Source organism: Chrysemys picta, chromosome 11 (genome assembly GCF_011386835.1).
Source record: "Chrysemys picta bellii isolate R12L10 chromosome 11, ASM1138683v2, whole genome shotgun sequence".
Taxonomy (NCBI): domain Eukaryota; kingdom Metazoa; phylum Chordata; order Testudines; family Emydidae; genus Chrysemys; species Chrysemys picta.
Genome location: NC_088801.1, coordinates 27,438,504 through 27,455,331, shown reverse-complemented (window position 1 = coordinate 27,455,331; position 16,828 = coordinate 27,438,504). Strand labels below are relative to the sequence as shown.

Genomic DNA, 16,828 nt, shown 5'->3' with positions numbered 1-16,828 from the left:
ATGTGTTTGGCCTTGTTAATCATTAGACTTCATACAAAGGCATTAACCCTCTTGGACAGGAATTTAGTCCAAATGCTAGTAGAAAATATCAGATGTTTATGATCATAATCCAATGGTTTATCTGCAGTCAAAGGGAAAACTTTTTTTCTTGGAGACTGTCAAGCTAAGTTAATACTGTGATATGTTGAAGGTCTATTTTCTATTTTGATTCTTAGTAACCAAATTCAGTATCAGTTTAACAATGTTTTCTATTACATTTGCTAGGCATGTTTTATTTTATCTGTTATATTTTATGATTTTCTTGTTGTTTCTGCAAAATTGCCCTTAAAACACGTTGTGTTTAAGACCACTATAACCAGGTGGAGACTGTTAGCTGAGAAAATTACTGATGGGCACTTCAGAGAGAGAAACTGAATTCTGACCTCTGGGGAGCCAGACCAAGGAATAAGAAATAGCTTGGCTACAATGTCTCAGGCAGAGGAAGCTGTAGTTTTTCTCTTGAAACATTCCAATGGTATATAGGCGACCAGACCTAGGCACAAAGACATCTTATTACTTACATGTTTAAGGAACTCTTGTGTCTAAACCTCTTTTTATGCAGAGAGCCCTACGATTGCTTTAGCACTCAGATCCCACACTCTATGAACAGAACATTTCTTCATATAAAAGCCTCCACAGTCTCAGCTTATGAAGAAGTCCTCCAGGGAGTTGCTATAGGATTATAGGTTGTTTCCTTAACAAATCCCCCTGAAACTAATTGAACTTTTTTTTTTAACCTACAGTACAAATACAAAGAAGGGTATCGCAAGCAGCTAGGCCACCATGTGGGAGCCCGCAACATCCAGGATGATCCTAAGATGGTGTGGTCTATGCATGTAGCCAAGATCCAGAGTGACAGGGAATACAAGAAAGATTTTGAGAAATGGAAGACCAAGTATAATACTCCTGTGGATATGCTGGGAATTGTACTTGCCAAGAAGTGTCAGGAACTGGTTAGTGAAGTTGATTATAGACATCCTCTGCACCAGTGGACATGTTTGCCAGACCAGAACGATGTTGTACATGCCAGGAAAACTTATGATCTTCAGAGTGATGTAAGTCCTACTTTTACCAGCTTTGTGAAAACTGAAGCGTTTTATTAATTATGTTTTTTCATCCTATGTAAAAAATGTATTTAAAGGCCTCCATTTCTGAACTCTTTTTCCTGCAAGGACCTTTGCTGCAACACACGGGATAGGTGGGTATTTTCAGAATGCTGCCAATACCATTCCACAGGTTAATTAGTTCACAGTTTGCAGCATGTAGCCTTCCTTTTGCATCCTAAGTACGGATCTCCTCTTGTGCACTTTGGAGTTAGATTTTCTGCAGTGGATTTGAACTCTCTGTAGATCAGGGAGAGAGTAAAAGCATCTGAGTTTCATGTTTGTAAATATATACTGTTTTGTTTGTACAAGTGACGTGTCCAAAGCTTGAGGTCCTTCTTATCTCTGATATCTGAGAGAGGAAAAGAAATAGCTGTAATTATCAAAATGCATCACGAGTGTCTGGGTTATCTCCATGCCAGTTTTAGATTAATCTCCGCCCTGACTGAAACAGAACTTCCAATAGGTGGAGCAAGATTTTTGTGGAGTAATGGTGTAGGCAGAATTCAGAATCTGTCAGTGTTGAACTAGCCCTGTCAGAGGGCTGTGAGGTAATGACCTCTGTCGTCATATGATATTGATTAATCAGCGAGAATCTCTTTAATTGGTGCTGCTTTGCATTGGAGAAAAAAAATGTTCATGTTGTCTAACTAAAATAGTAAACTTTCTTGCCTTCCTCTTTAATTTCAGGTTGTATATAAGTCAGATCTTCACTGGATGAAAGGCATTGGCTGGTCCCCAGTTGGCTCTCTGGAGGATGAGAAGAATAAGAGAGCAGCCCACATCCTGAGTGACCATACCTACCGGCAACACCCAGACACGATCAAATTTAATAGCCTGCTTGATTCTCTGCCAATGGTCCTGGCAAAGCACAATTCTGAAATTATGAATCAAGTGAGTTTTCTATTTATTTGCAACTAGAATTAAAATGAGATGATTTTTCCCAATGCTAATGTTTTGTTTTTTGTTTTTTAAGGAAAATAAAGAAGTTTGCATTACAATACTAGAGCCTTTTCATTGAATGTCAAGGATTTATTTCCATTATACCGGAGTACTTTTGTTTTGTATTTTGAGTGTCTAGCACATAGCTAAAGTATATTTTAAAAATATATATTTAATAATTGCTTATGTTTATAATCAGAAACATGAAAAAGATTTTACCAAGAGTTTGGTTGTATGCTTTGAGATTTTTTTTTTATGTTATAAAATAATTTCTCAGTGTAAAGAGCTAGGTTGTGTATTTCTTTTTTGAGTATTTATCATGATTTATAATGATTGTGAAGAAAACTGGCCAGTTATACCTAAGAAAGATATTCATATATATCTCATGTGAATTGTTGCCCCAAAACATCTCATTATTGTATATCTCTTTGCTAATTTGCATTTTTTGAACTTCACAAAACATAGTATCCAGACCCTTACCTCTAATCCTTCTGAATTAGTGGCAGAGGTTGTAGTGAATTGCCATATTAGTAAGACTTAATTATACTTCCAAAATATCTAATCCATTATTTGCCAGAAAATTATGAAGTATTAAATAGTTGAAGCGGAACCATCATTGACAAAGATAATGGAAAAATTGCATTCGGTGACGTGCAACACTTGCTGTATTTGCTGTGATTCAAACTTGATTAACCATGTGGGGTGATATCTTTGCCCCTTTGAAGCAAAATTCCAGTTGACTAGAGTAGAGCCAGTATTTCACCTGTCGAATGGTACATCATTCAAAAATCCTACTGAAATCATTGTGCGGTCTTGTGTAGCAAGATACTACGCAACATGAGTGAGGGTTTCAGTATCTGACATTTATTCATTAATAAGTAAAATACTGTAATTTGCAATGGGTCTCCAGGTCTATGCAAACAAGAGAACTTTTATTGTTATTTTAGTTTTAGTTACAGTTGTTCTGGGCTGCATGAAACTCTTAGGATTACTCATCTGGATCACGCATATTCAGTCAGAATTATATTTTATCATTTTAATGATTGAGGTCTTCATGATTCCAACATCTTAGTATATTTGCTGTTTGCTTTTCAGCGCTCATATACAGAAGCTTGGAATAAAGACAAAACTAGTATCCACGTGATGCCAGATACCCCTGATATTGTATTGGCACAGCAGAACAAATTGAATTACAGTGAGGTAGGTGATGCCTTGCTTAAAAATTAAAAGGCAGCATGTGAGAATATTTAGATGAAAAGAGAGTGCATTATTTCTGAAATGTAATGAATATTTGTTATGATTTTAGAAACTGTACAGACTTGCAATGGAAGAGGACAAAAAGAAAGGCTATGACCTACGGATAGATGCCATTCCAATCAGGGCAGCTAAAGCCTCCCGAGATATTGCAAGTGAGGTAAGTAAATTCAGACCCTTCTCCTCACACTTTGAGGTCTCAAGTTCATAGTGAGCAGTTAAAGGCATGCTCCATCAACACAATCATGTATCAAGCAAAACTCTTTCTGAACAATCAATAGGAGTACACCTGGAATAAAATCTTTTGTATTGTTCCTGTAGGCCTGTCCTTACTTTATCTGTGGCAAGATTACATTCCCGGTGTCTGTTGTCAATTTGAGGATCTCTGTTCGATGGCTGGAGGGGTGTGACAAATGAAGTTATCCTGTCTAGTTTTAATTCTAACTAATTTCTCTTATTTAATAATAACTGCTAGTCAATATTTTTAGATGAATTAATCTTTCTGTTGAGGTGTTATCTAATGTCCGTGTGTCCCCCTTTCCCCCACTCCTGCACCCCGCTTACCCCATCTTCCATAGTGCAGGGGGGACACACCAGGGCTCAGGACGGAGGGAGCTTGCAGCAGCTGTGGTCTCAGCAAGCTGATCTAATTAACAAGGCAGTGTACTTATAGGGGAAATGCGCATCTCTCCCTCCATTCCTGCTGCCTTGTAGAGTGAGAGAGTTAACCCTTGAGGGCTCAGCCAATTGCTAGTTCATCATTTAGCAGTAAGGGAAACATCCCACCCTATGACTCCTCCACCTCAACCAAGCTTCACAATCATCATCACTGTGTACCAGTATTAAATTGTTTGTTTAAAATTTACTCTGTGTGTGTGTGTGTTGTGTGTGTATATATATGTATATAGATAGATAGTCTTTTGTCTGGTGAAAAAAAATTCCCTGGAACCTACCCCCCTCATCTACATTAATTCTTATGGGGAAATTGGATTCGCTTAACATCGTTTTGCTTAAAGCCGCATTTTTCAGGAACATAACTACAACGTTAAGTGAGGCGTTACTGTATTTACATATTTAAGGGACTCTTGTGTCTAAGCCTTTTCCTAAGTTCTAGGTGTCATATGAGTGCTTTAGCACTCAGAAATAATACTTTATGAAGTGACACATATTCACATAAAAGCGTCCAAACTTTCCACTAACCATGAAGACTCGAGAATTGCTATGGGATATTTTCTTAACAAGAAACCTGAAATTTGTTGAACTTTATTTTTTTGCCTACAGTACAAATACAAAGAAGGGTATCGCAAGCAGCTAGGCCACCATGTGGGAGCCCGCAACATCCAGGATGATCCCAAGATGATGTGGTCTATGCATGTAGCCAAGATCCAGAGTGACAGGGAATACAAGAAAGATTTTGAGAAATGGAAGACCAAGTATAATAGTCCAGTGGATATGCTGGGAATCGTGCTGGCCAAGAAATGTCAGGAACTGGTTAGTGAAGTTGATTATAGACATCCTCTGCACCAGTGGACATGTCTGCCAGACCAGAATGATGTCATCCATGCTAGAAAGGCCTATGAGCTACAGAGTGACGTAAGTACTGAATGAGAGAGCTCCCAGTTGTATCAGTAAGGCTACGTTTTAGTCACAGGTATTTTTAATAAAAGTCATGGACAGGTCACAGACTGTAAATTTTTGTTTACTGCCGGTGACCTGTCCATGACTTTTTTACTAAAAATACCCCTGACTAAAACTGGGGGCGGGAGACTTGTGGTGAGGGGGGTACAGCCCGGGAAAGCACTGTGGGTGCTGGGGAGGGGGGGGGCATGGCCCGGGAGGGCGGCACAGGTGCCTAGGGGTGAGTCAGGTGCTGGGACGGGGAGTCGCAGCCCAGGGGGGATGCAGGTGCTGCGGGAGGGAGGGGGAAGCTGGGTCAGGCTCCTTACCCAGCTCCTGGGAAGCAGCAGCCCTAGCTCCTTAGAGCTCCACATGCTCCTTCCGCTCCGCCCCAAGCCTCAGTTCTGCAGCTCCCATTGGCTCAGAACCACGGCCAATGGGAGCTGCGGGGGCGGTGCCTGGCTGCTGGCAGAGACAGCATGTGGAGCTAGGGGAGATGAGGGAGAGGAACCCCCCCCCCAGGTAAGCAGCGGCCCCAAGCCCTGAGCCCTCCCACACCCAAACTCCTGCTGCTGGGGGGCCCCAAGACTGCCCCAGCAGCAGCCAGTGCAACTGACCTGGGGACTGCCCGAACTGCTCAGACAGCTCCTGGGCCAGTCACATGGGGCTGCTGCAGAAGTCATGGAGGTCATGGAGGTGACCTCCTTGACAAACACGGAGCCTTATATATCAGTGATCACAGATGCATAGTAAATGATGCTTTCAGCATAATATCTTTCCCTTTTGGTGGGTGCAGAGGATCTGAAACCTCTGGAATGGTGGTTCAGTAGTTCTATTGTGCCCTGAGACAGGCTAAAAAGAAGCTCTGAAAGGACGCCACACCTGGTCCCCACCACAAAGTGCTGTTCCATGATTATTTTCTCTTTGGCTGTATAAAGTCAGGGTCACAGTCAGTGGGTGTATGAGTCATGCCGATTGATTGGATCTTAAACCCACTTGAGGGGAAAGTGAGCCATGCCCACAGTAGTGTCTATGGAGTGGCTTCTTGATGAAACTTATGGGAAGGTTTCATACTTCCAGCTCAGCTAAGGCTCCTGAGCTCACCGCTGTAAATTTGGATGTCTGAGTGAGGGTGTTCTGACTGGAAGTCCCTGAGCTCTGGAACTCATGGCCTTATTGATCCAAGACTGTTGACCTTCCGTGCATAGTGAAAAGCCCATATTTTCTCTCAGGCTTTTCCTGACAGGTGGTAGGATGGAGGATACCTGAGAAAGATGGGGAGGCAATATACATCTAAACTGAGGGGAAAGATTGTAGCTGGCTGGCTAAGAGCCAGTGCAGAGAGGGAGGAGGGGTTTATTTCAGTGCACAGGGCTTGCACAGTCCCTGCATGAGATGTACTGGGATGTTTAACTGGGTATGTTAACTAAATAGTTATCTCTGTATTTACTGTTAATAGAATTGCTACAAGTCAGATCTTCAATGGTTGAGGGGCATCGGTTGGGTCCCAATTGGTTCCCTGGATGTTGAAAAAGTGAAGAAGGCTGGAGAGATCCTTAGTGACAATATATATCGTCAGCCACCAGACAAATTAAAATTTACTAGTGTAACGGATTCTTTAGAAATGGTCTTGGCCAAGCATAATGCAGAAACAATGAATAAGGTGAGTCCTAGCCTTCTGAGAAAGGTACTAGTGCTGCAAACTGTTAAAGATAACAAATTACATTTGTAATTATATGTATTAGACCCAAATTACATTACCAAATATGTATTTGACCCAGGCTATAGTGATCAATTATCTATAGTTCCAGACACATATTGTAGCAATTTGTAAAATAGCTGGGAACTAGTTATCTCTGAAAATGTCCACACGTTAAAATAATTTGTCGTAGTATTCAGGGCCTCAATGCTTGCCTACACTTTGTGGACCTGATTCAAAGCTCATTAATGTCAATGTGAGTCTTTCAATTGACTTTACTGAGGTTTTTATTAGTCCCTATGCACAGAGGGAGTGCAAAATAAGCAAGAGCAGGAGTATTTTCCAGTGGAAATCTTGCAACTTAAGCACATGTTTTTGAAATTGAAGTCCTTTCAGAATCTTGACCTGGAAAGATGTTAGTGTGAATATAGATATTATATGATTTGTAGGCATTACTTGAAATAATGTTATTAAAATACTTTATTATGTTTTATGAGGGCTTCATATGTTGATCATTATATTGTTTATTGTTGTTGGTTTGTTATTTCATTTGCAGCATTTATACACTGAAGCCTGGGATAAAGACAAGTCTCAAATCCACATGATGCCTGACACACCAGAGATTACGTTGGCAAGACAGAACAAGCTCAACTACAGTCAGGTGAGCAAAAGCACAGTTTGTGTTATGAGTGTAATAACAATCTAAGTGGAATCATGCTGTGTCATTGGCTTGGCCAAAATATATTTTAACAAACTTGAAATAAATATTTACACTAAGTTTCCTGACTTATCCCATAACATTGACCTGCTAAAAAGTCAACATCAAAATGTTTTCCATATTCCAGTATAGTAGTCTTCGGGCTTGATTGTGGAACTTTTATTCATGTTGGTGAACACTTTTTTGAGAAGAGTCCCACTGACTTCAAAGAGATGAATCTCTTGTTAAGTGATCATCAGTATGAGCTAAGGGTCCAAAAATGAATTCACCTCCAGTGAATTGCTGAGGTTCCTCCTGTTAAAGGTACTAGTGCTAAAAAGTTGTGAAATTCATCCTGTATTTGAAAACATCAAACAAATCATTTCTAACTTGATTCTTCAGAGCTAAAGTCCTTCTGATCAGTGTAAGTAAGGGGCAAATATATAAGCATCAATAGGCGGTTGTTTTGGAAAGTAAGATTTGGTCCATTTACAGTGGAGAAGTTGTCACTACAAGTGTGGTCTGTAAAATTGTATTTTATTCTACATCAGTTAAAGAAGAAGATAGACAAATAGTACAACCACTAGCTAGACTCTTTGGCCCAGATCCTCAGCTGATCTAAATTTACACCCAATGATGATCTGGCTCTTTCTGTTAAGAAAATTAGATTGTTAGATCTGAATAGATCGTATGATAATTCATCTTGTTGTTGTCTGAGCTAACTGTTTTGCAGAGAAGGCAACATGCATAGTCCAGTTATGAGAATTTAACTCTGTTTAGTTCTTTTCATAGAGTCTATATAAACTAGCCATGGAAGAGGCAAAGAAGAGAGGCTATGACTTGCGAATTGATGCTATTCCCATCAAGACTGCCAAAGCATCCAGAGATATTGCCAGTGATGTAAGAAACTGCTCTTTATTTCTCTACATACTTACATGGGACCTTTGCATTCTGTAAATTCCATATGTAAATTCTGCAATAGGAGGTTTGATTAAACAATTAAGATGTGGTTTACATGTTGTAAAGCTGTAGTGCATATATTTAAACATTTACATTGTAAAATACAAATAATTACAAATGAAAATACTAAGAGATTCTACTTCACGTGCATGGCATAGATAAAAGTCTGTTGTAGTACATAATTTTAGGCCAAAAAAGACCTATTTCATTAATTAAATCTTTAATTGTTAAAAAAAACCCATAGTTCATGCATATCACAATTATTTCTCTTTAACATTACAAAAAGTAAGTTTAATAATTTTTTATATCCCAGAATGTCTATCCCATTTAAAGTTCTCATTCACAATCCAGTTGCCTAGAATGCAAACCCATGACACCACTTTGATAAAATACCTTGAAAGCATCATGATAGCTATAGTTTATAAATAATTTTTGGAGAGTTTCTTGTTAGAACTATTTAAAGTTAATAGTCACAACATTATTAATTAACGGAACATTATATTTTGCTTTTTGCTTCAGTACAAATACAAGGAAGGGTATCGCAAACAGCTTGGCCACCACATAGGAGCCCGCAACATACAGGATGATCCCAAGATGGTATGGTCTATGCATGTTGCCAAAATCCAGAGTGACAGGGAGTATAAGAAAGATTTTGAGAAATGGAAGACCAAGTATAATAGTCCAGTGGATATGCTGGGGATTGTGCTGGCAAAGAAATGTCAGGAACTGGTCAGTGACATTGATTATAGACATCCTCTTCACCAGTGGACGTGTCTGCCAGATCAGAATGATGTCATCCATGCTAGAAAGGCCTATGATCTACAGAGTGATGTAAGTACCTTTTCTGTTTCAGTTCCAGAAGATGACTGTATTTGATACTGTACCTTAGATGAAAAATGATTTCACATACTGATAACAGCAGAGCCAAGTGTTCTCAATAAAACACCAATTCTAGTATTGTAACAGGTTTTGTTACAAATGGAAACTTAGTTTAAATCCATTAAAAGACTCCTTAATTAGTTCAAATTTAAGACCAGTTTAAGCACATTTGTCCCCATTTATGATTTATTATTGAAATTATGAGAAATTCTTAATTACCCATGGTTTTAATCCAGGTGAAATGCAGTGATTTTTAACTAAGATACACTACTTTGAGATTTTGGTTTTATTCAAACCTGGACCTTGAAGTGAAATGAGGAACAGGTAAAGAATGCACCTATATGGATCAATATATCAAAGGAAATGTTCATACAGATTCTTGCAAAGCAAAATTGCCAAGCTTCATGCATTTCAGTACTATCACTAGGGCTAAAATTGTGAACCACAATAAGCAATGTCAGAATAACCATGTTGTAACTGGAGAGGTGCCTGAGTCAAAGAAATATGCATGACACGTAGTAAATGGCAGGTTGTGCAAGGGTGGCATTGAGGAAGGTACAAAGTCTGGAGACAAAGAGAATATTCTGGAATGTAGCTGGAGTGGAGAATAGGGACCAAGAGAGGTGTATGTAAAAAGATGAAAGCACAGATGTGCAAAAAGCATATTGATAAAAATCAAACATAACTAGAGTAGCTGGATAGCATTGTTTGGGTCTTGGAGGTCAACCTGAGAAAGAAAGACTTGAGATGAGTTCTAAACATGGCTCTTCTGTATGGTATTGCTTTTCAATGATGCATTCTATGGAGGAAATGGTAGTTTTGCCATTTACTTCAATGGACCAGTATTTCACCCCTGAATTCTAGCCCAAATCCAGGTTTTACTATATTATAGCTTTTATTTTGTTTTCCCTTTTCATATGCTGCATGTTTTACTCACAGCTAGCTAGTTGTTCAGTAGTTATAAAATTTAGATAAAATGTACTGGGATGATAATCTGGAAAAGTGAACTAAGGAATTTCTTTTGTATTTATTTTGTTAACAGAATTACTACAAGTCAGATCTCCAGTGGCTGAGAGGCATTGGTTGGGTTCCAATTGGTTCCCTGGATGTTGAAAAAGCCAAGAAAGCTGGAGAGATCTTAAGTGATAAAATATACCGTCAGCCTCCTGACACATTCAAATTTACTAGTGTGACAGATTCTCTAGAAATGGTCTTGGCCAAGAATAATGCAGAGACAATGAATAAGGTGAGTAATGATTTGATAAGTAACACATCAGTGCTGTGCTACTCATGATTAAAGACAGAAAATTAGGAATATCTCGGGGTCAGCACCACTATGTTGCGCGATGGACACTTGACAAAATTACCGTACATAGTGACAGACATTGGGGAGTTATGTCATTCAGTCATTCAACATTTCTTGAAAAATTACCACCGACCTCAACATTTTTACCGTGGACACTTATATCCGTGTACGGACACATTGCCGACCCCTACGTGATTCAAAGTAATGTTGATGTCCTGAGATAAAACAGTATGTTTGCAAAGCAGTACATAGGACCTATCTTATTAAGTACAAATGGGGACATGTAAAGCAAGAATCAAGTTACTAAGATTATTTGGGATATGACAGTGCACTTTTTCTTGGGCATATGTGTGTAGTCAGCTGCAATAGCTCATCAGACATCTTAGGTTTGCTTCAGCCTTTTTTATTATTGTAAACTGATCTAATCCATTTCTAAATTTGGAGCCAAATATGCGCCGCTCTCCTCAGATATATTCCCTTTGCTTATAATAGGAATTTTGCCAGAGTAACGATGGCAAGATTTGATAGATAGTTACTGTAGGCTACTACTGAATTACCTTTCATTTCTATTCAGAAATAATAACAATAGTCTCTTCCTGTCTTCCTTCTTAGCGCTTATACACCGAAGCATGGGACAAAGACAAAACTACAATCCATGTCATGCCTGACACTCCAGAAATCATGCTAGCAAAACTCAACCAAATAAACTGCAGTGAGGTGGGTAAAAGTAAAAAGCTGAGAGGATGAAATAATGACCTCTGGACAGTACAGTTTTGTTATCTCTGGCTTTTCAATGTATACGATAATGCTGCTCATCTGGGTAGTCCCACATGTGGCCAGCAATGTTACTTGAGACAGATTTTTGCTATAATTTACATTATCTTCTTGGTGTCTGACTTCTGATTTTCAAAAGTACCATCAGTATTAAACTAGGAGTTTATCCTGTGGTAAACCCTTGACATGTATAAATAGCACACTGGGAAACTCCCCTCTTTCATTTTGCCAGTGTCCTTGTGAAAAAAAGTTTTTCAGGAAATAACGTGAATTTGCAACAGTGCAAAACTTTGCATCTGGGAACACCTTTCACCTCATTTCTTGGTCTTCAGGTAGATTCCCACCATCCCTGCTTTCCACTCCCTTATTGCTGCCAGATTTATACAATAAGATGTTGGAAATGTGCATTTTCCTACTACCTAGGGCAGGTAGCTATGGGTCATATTTAAATCAGGTTTGACCAGTTTTGAACATTAATCATTTTTTCTAGTGATTTAATGCGTTTTGCTATATAAATGTGTAACAAGCTTAACTACAAGGGAGGTGTATAAAGTACCTGGTTCATGAGATAAAAATATAAATTGTTTCCTTTCTCATAGAAATTGTACAAATTAGCCTTGGAGGAATTGAAAAAGAGAGGTTATGACTTGCGTGTTGATGCCATTCCAATCCAGGCTGCCAAGGCATCCAGAAATATTGCCAGTGAAGTAAGTAACCTTTTTGTTATATCTACAGGGACATGGTTCTTATGGGAAAGAGTTCAGAATTTGTGCTCTATAATTTTTCTATGTAAATGCTTTTAAATTGTACAATAGATTCTATTGCTATCCAATGATTATAGTGCATGCTTCTTGCATCTGAAAAGAAAGGACCATATCAAGATCTACAGTGATGGATGCCTTAGACATATACATTGCAGTGATAAAATAAATAATATAAAGCCTAGTCCTATGCCCATTGAAGTATTTCCATTGAGTACAATAGGTGTTGGATCAGGCCCATAGTGAGATTATATAAAGTACCTATTTACTACTTTTTGAGATTAGAATTTAATGCTTCAAAAGTCCCCCAGAAAAAATAATAAATAATATTGACAGTCCTAAACAATCCCCTTTTTCTGCCATGAGAAGATTTTAATGCTGCTGAAAAGTTGTTGTATTGAAAGCCCATGTGACTGAAGTCATCTATGGAACAGATATGGCATAAGCAATGACAATAAAGTCTCCCTTTCACTACTCTGCCAGTGTGCCTCATTGCTCACCTAGGGCAACACCAGTTAGGGGTTAGAAGTAGTTCACTCTCCAGGCTGGTTATATCCTTGGCATCACTAATTAAATAGAAGATAAAGGTGCCAGTTGATGTTAATTTGTCAGCAGATGTTGTATGATAAAATTCTTAAGGAAAGAGCACATCCTAAAAAATTAAAAGGATGTGGGACCACAAACAAGATAGTACGTAGATAGTTGTAAGGGATAAGGTAGGTAAATTTAGTAGTAATATGTTTATGGAGATAGCAAGATAGAATACCTTAGAATATTTTTCTCTTCTTCTGAACGAAATGAATAAAATAGCATATTAAAGAAAGTGTAACGCGTTGATTTCCAGTATGAGGGCATGCATGTTCTAGTTATGTTGGGTACATCGTTTCTGAATTGAAAACTGTCACAGTGATATAAATATATTTTATTTTAGTACAAATACAAAGAAGGGTATCGCAAGCAGCTTGGCCACCATGTGGGAGCCCGCAACATCCAGGATGATCCTAAGATGATGTGGTCTATGCATGTAGCCAAGATCCAGAGTGACAGGGAGTACAAGAAAGATTTTGAGAAATCGAAGACCAAATACACTAGCCCAGTGGACATGCTGGGAATCGTGCAGGCCAAGACATGTCAGACACTGGTCAGTGATGTTGATTACCGCCATTACCTGCATCAGTGGACATGTCTGCCAGACCAGAATGATGTGATACAAGCTAAGAAGGCCTATGAGCTACAGAGTGATGTGAGTGCACAATATGTGTAATAGACCCAATTTTACCCTGACATGCCTGCACACAGATGTCTGTTTAACATGCTTACTATGGTAGAGCCTAGGAGCCAAGAGTGGAGCCCCATTGTGCTAGGTGCTGTACCAACAGAGAGTAGCAGACGTCCCTGACCTGAAGAGCTTGCAATCTAAACAGACGAGACAAACACAGGGTAGGGGAAGGGGTAGAACATGCAAGCAGAGTAAACAATGAGATGGCAGCAAATGTCATGTTAATTCCATAATTTTTTGAGGGGATTGTGGTTACTTAGGAGGGGATCAGCTAAAGCAAAAGAAAAGGGAAGGGGATGTGGTCAGGGGAGTAAGGTAGGTGAGAAGATGGTAAGAGTGGGTAGGTGTGGAATGAAGCTTAGGTGACGAGACTGGGAGGTGGAAGGAGAGGGTTGGAGCAAACAGCCAATCAGCACAGGCCAGAGAAAGTCTAGTCAAAACTGTAGAAAGTTTTCTGAATGTCCAGAAGTCCAAAGATCCCCGCTTTGGTAGATTCAGCCCCTACTAGCTGGAATCTCTGGCTGTCTCCTCTCTGTAGCTTCCTGATGTGGGGAGTGAAGGGGGAGTTGAGGTAGGCACCAACTGGGTCCTAGTGCCCTCAGAATGGAGGGGTGTCTCCCCTGTGCAGTTCTGGGTCCAGGAGAAGGGTGACCCCAGCTGGGCCCCATTTTTTCCCCATCTTCCCCAGTGCAGTAGTCCCTGCTTTGGCTTCTTCTGCCCTTACTGGCTTGTGAAATGTTCCATATCCTGTTACCGATCCTTTGTCACCAAATCCTTGCTGTTTCCTTGATCTTTGATCTGTCAGAGGTGTCTGTGGAGTCCTTCCATTTTCCCATTCATTGTGCTGTGTAATAATTATTTTATCTATCTTGGAAGAATGAGTGTCAGAATCAAATGACCATTTTGTAGTAATAGATAATGTTACATGAATTGCATTTATTCATATATTAATTTGATTGTTCCTACAAATGACTTACTGAACATTTAATTAAATTTTAGGCTGTTTACAAATCAGACCTGGAATGGCTGAAGGGTACAGGCTGGGTCCCCATTGGTTCCATGGATGTTGAGAAGGTTAAGAGAGCTGGAGAAATCCTGAGTGAAAAGCAGTACCGCCAGCCCCCAGACCAAATCAAATTTACCAGTGTGACCGATTCCCTGGAGTTGGTTTTGGCAAAGCAAAATGCTGAGACAATGAACAAGGTGAGTCTCTCAGAAAAATTCACAGGTGTTACTGACTACGAGGGTTGGTTCATGGAATGGGCAATGCACTTTGGTTGAAAGAGGTAAGTGTTCCCAAAGAAGCAAAATGTCAGACAGCCTCTGCTGCTAGATAGCTGTGGTTACCAAGAGTCCTTTAGATCCTTTGCACTTGGTAAGAAGGTTGGCCCCTTTTCTTTCAGATGTAGGATATCTATGTTTTTCCTCCTCCAGACTGGATTTCTTTAATGCATTCTCTGTGCAGCTATACTTTAAATCATTTGGAAATTGCAACTGATGAAGTGTTGTTTCCCACAGAGGAGGATGTTCACTCCAGAGCCTAGGTTCCACATGTGACACTCTACACACCTTATGCTTCATGTGTTATGGTCTTAATCTGGGGGTTAAGTGGTGCCTAGGACTGTGTGTAAGGCCTCTACACTGGGACTAGAGCACTTTACCCCAGTGCTTTGTTATCTGCACTGGCTGCCTAATAGAGCTGGTCAGAAAATTGCATCAAAATCAACCGTTGATTAAAAACAGAAATAAATTTTTGGTGAATTTCTATTCCTTCTTCTCCCCACCAGTTTCAGATTGGCTGTACTGCATAGGGTTTTTTATTTTTAAAAACTCTCAATGCAATGTATGCCAGAACTCCTTTATGGAAAGTGACCTACTAAGCAAGGCTGAGGCTGTTTGCAGATTGCAGAACCATTTCAGACAATGCTGCAAAACATGCAAATGTAGTGTCCCCAAATAAGGGACATGGGGCATACCCATCTGGGACAAGGTGCGATGCTAAGCAACATGTTGCTGAATGCATTACTGGAAGACACTTAGATACTACAGTGATACGCATGGTATACGAACCTATATAGAATAGTGAGGCATCTGTTATGTATGTAATTGTGCTGTATGGTGTAGACTGGAGCACCAGCTCCTGTATGCCAACTGAGAGCTCAGAGGCGAGAGCTTGTGTTCCCTAGGGAATAAGGCTGCCTCCCATTTATAGTAGCCTGGGTAGGGTAACTAACATCACAAATTGTCTCTTCCTCCTTCTCCCTAAATATATATTCCAGAGAGTCCCGGATACAATCCTTCTCCCACTACAGCCTCCCAGCAATACTGAATCAGCCAATTAACGTTGCAGAGCAGATTGGGACATAATGAGGAGGAGGAAGTCACCCAGTTGGGTTTTGCAGTTGGAGATCACAATGTATCAGAGGATTAAAGATTTGCTCAGACTGTCCCTATTGATTTATTAGGGTGTTTTCAATGGGTGGGTCTTAGTTTTGTAGGTCTGTGTTCAGAAGTTCGCTATATATATATATATATAGATATATAGATATATAGATATATATAGATAGATATAGATATAGATATAGATATAGATATAGATATAGATATAGATATAGATAGATATAGATAGATAGATATATATATCTGCCATGTTCTGGTTCAAGGCTTTGGTTTTGTAGACTTTTGCTAATTGTTGCTTTCAGTTTTATTGTATTTTTCTCAAGGTGTGCAGAATTCTTTGGGCACAAGCAGACAATGCATATCTATTACGTACCTTTAGCTTTCTTTGAGTCTCATCCCAAGCTCCACACTTGTATTTATCAGGGACCTGAACCAAAGCTCACCATAATCAATGGGAGTCTTCCCATTGGCTTCAATGGACATTAGATGAGCTGTAGGCTAATTATGTTAAATGTATTGTACAGCCATACTTCGGCTATGAAAGCTGGCAGATAAGATTATTTGATATCAAGACACATGGGAGTAAATTCACCTATAAGCCCAATTTAGTTTTTCTTTGAAAACACTGTAGATTTAAAATATGAAATCCTTCCACTTGCAAAAACTGTGTTTATTTAAACATTTCATTAAAAACTTTTAAAAAATTGTTTCCCACCCTTCCACAGCGTTTATACACAGAAGCCTGGAATGCTGACAAAACCACAATTCATGTCATGCCAGACACTCCGGAGATTTTGTTGGCAAAAGCCAATTCAGCTAACGTTAGCCAGGTAAGACTATTTTAAAAAACATATCAAACAAATACAAAATCAGAAATTAGGTAAGCATTCATTTCACTTTTAAAGAACCTCTTTTAATGTATAGTTTCATTTTCTCTATAATAAACAATTTGTATAATACTGCATTTTCATTTCACATATTTTGTTTTCCTCTCTGTAGAAACTTTACACACAAGGTTGGGAAGAATCCAAGATGACGGATTATGATATAAGAGCTGATTCAATTCCAATTCGAAGTGCAAAGGCATCAAGAGATATTGCTAGTGAAGTATGTGCTTC

General features: G+C 39.3%; 1 protein-coding gene across 50 annotated transcripts in view; it reads left to right on the top strand.

Moving 5' to 3' along the window:
- NEB (nebulin) overlaps positions 1–16,828 on the top strand; it is a 204,642-nt gene that overhangs the window by 89,203 nt on the left and 98,611 nt on the right. For all 50 annotated transcript variants that reach the window (XM_065561691.1, XM_065561706.1, XM_065561704.1 and 47 more), the window contains exons 62-77: positions 783–1,094; positions 1,833–2,036; positions 3,180–3,284; positions 3,391–3,498; positions 4,620–4,931; positions 6,415–6,618; positions 7,211–7,315; positions 8,144–8,251; positions 8,831–9,142; positions 10,233–10,436; positions 11,109–11,213; positions 11,870–11,977; positions 12,963–13,274; positions 14,310–14,513; positions 16,436–16,540; positions 16,710–16,817. In XM_065561691.1, the coding sequence (XP_065417763.1) occupies positions 783–1,094; positions 1,833–2,036; positions 3,180–3,284; positions 3,391–3,498; positions 4,620–4,931; positions 6,415–6,618; positions 7,211–7,315; positions 8,144–8,251; positions 8,831–9,142; positions 10,233–10,436; positions 11,109–11,213; positions 11,870–11,977; positions 12,963–13,274; positions 14,310–14,513; positions 16,436–16,540; positions 16,710–16,817 (2,916 nt within the window). The remainder of the gene's footprint in view (positions 1–782; positions 1,095–1,832; positions 2,037–3,179; positions 3,285–3,390; positions 3,499–4,619; positions 4,932–6,414; positions 6,619–7,210; positions 7,316–8,143; positions 8,252–8,830; positions 9,143–10,232; positions 10,437–11,108; positions 11,214–11,869; positions 11,978–12,962; positions 13,275–14,309; positions 14,514–16,435; positions 16,541–16,709; positions 16,818–16,828) is intronic.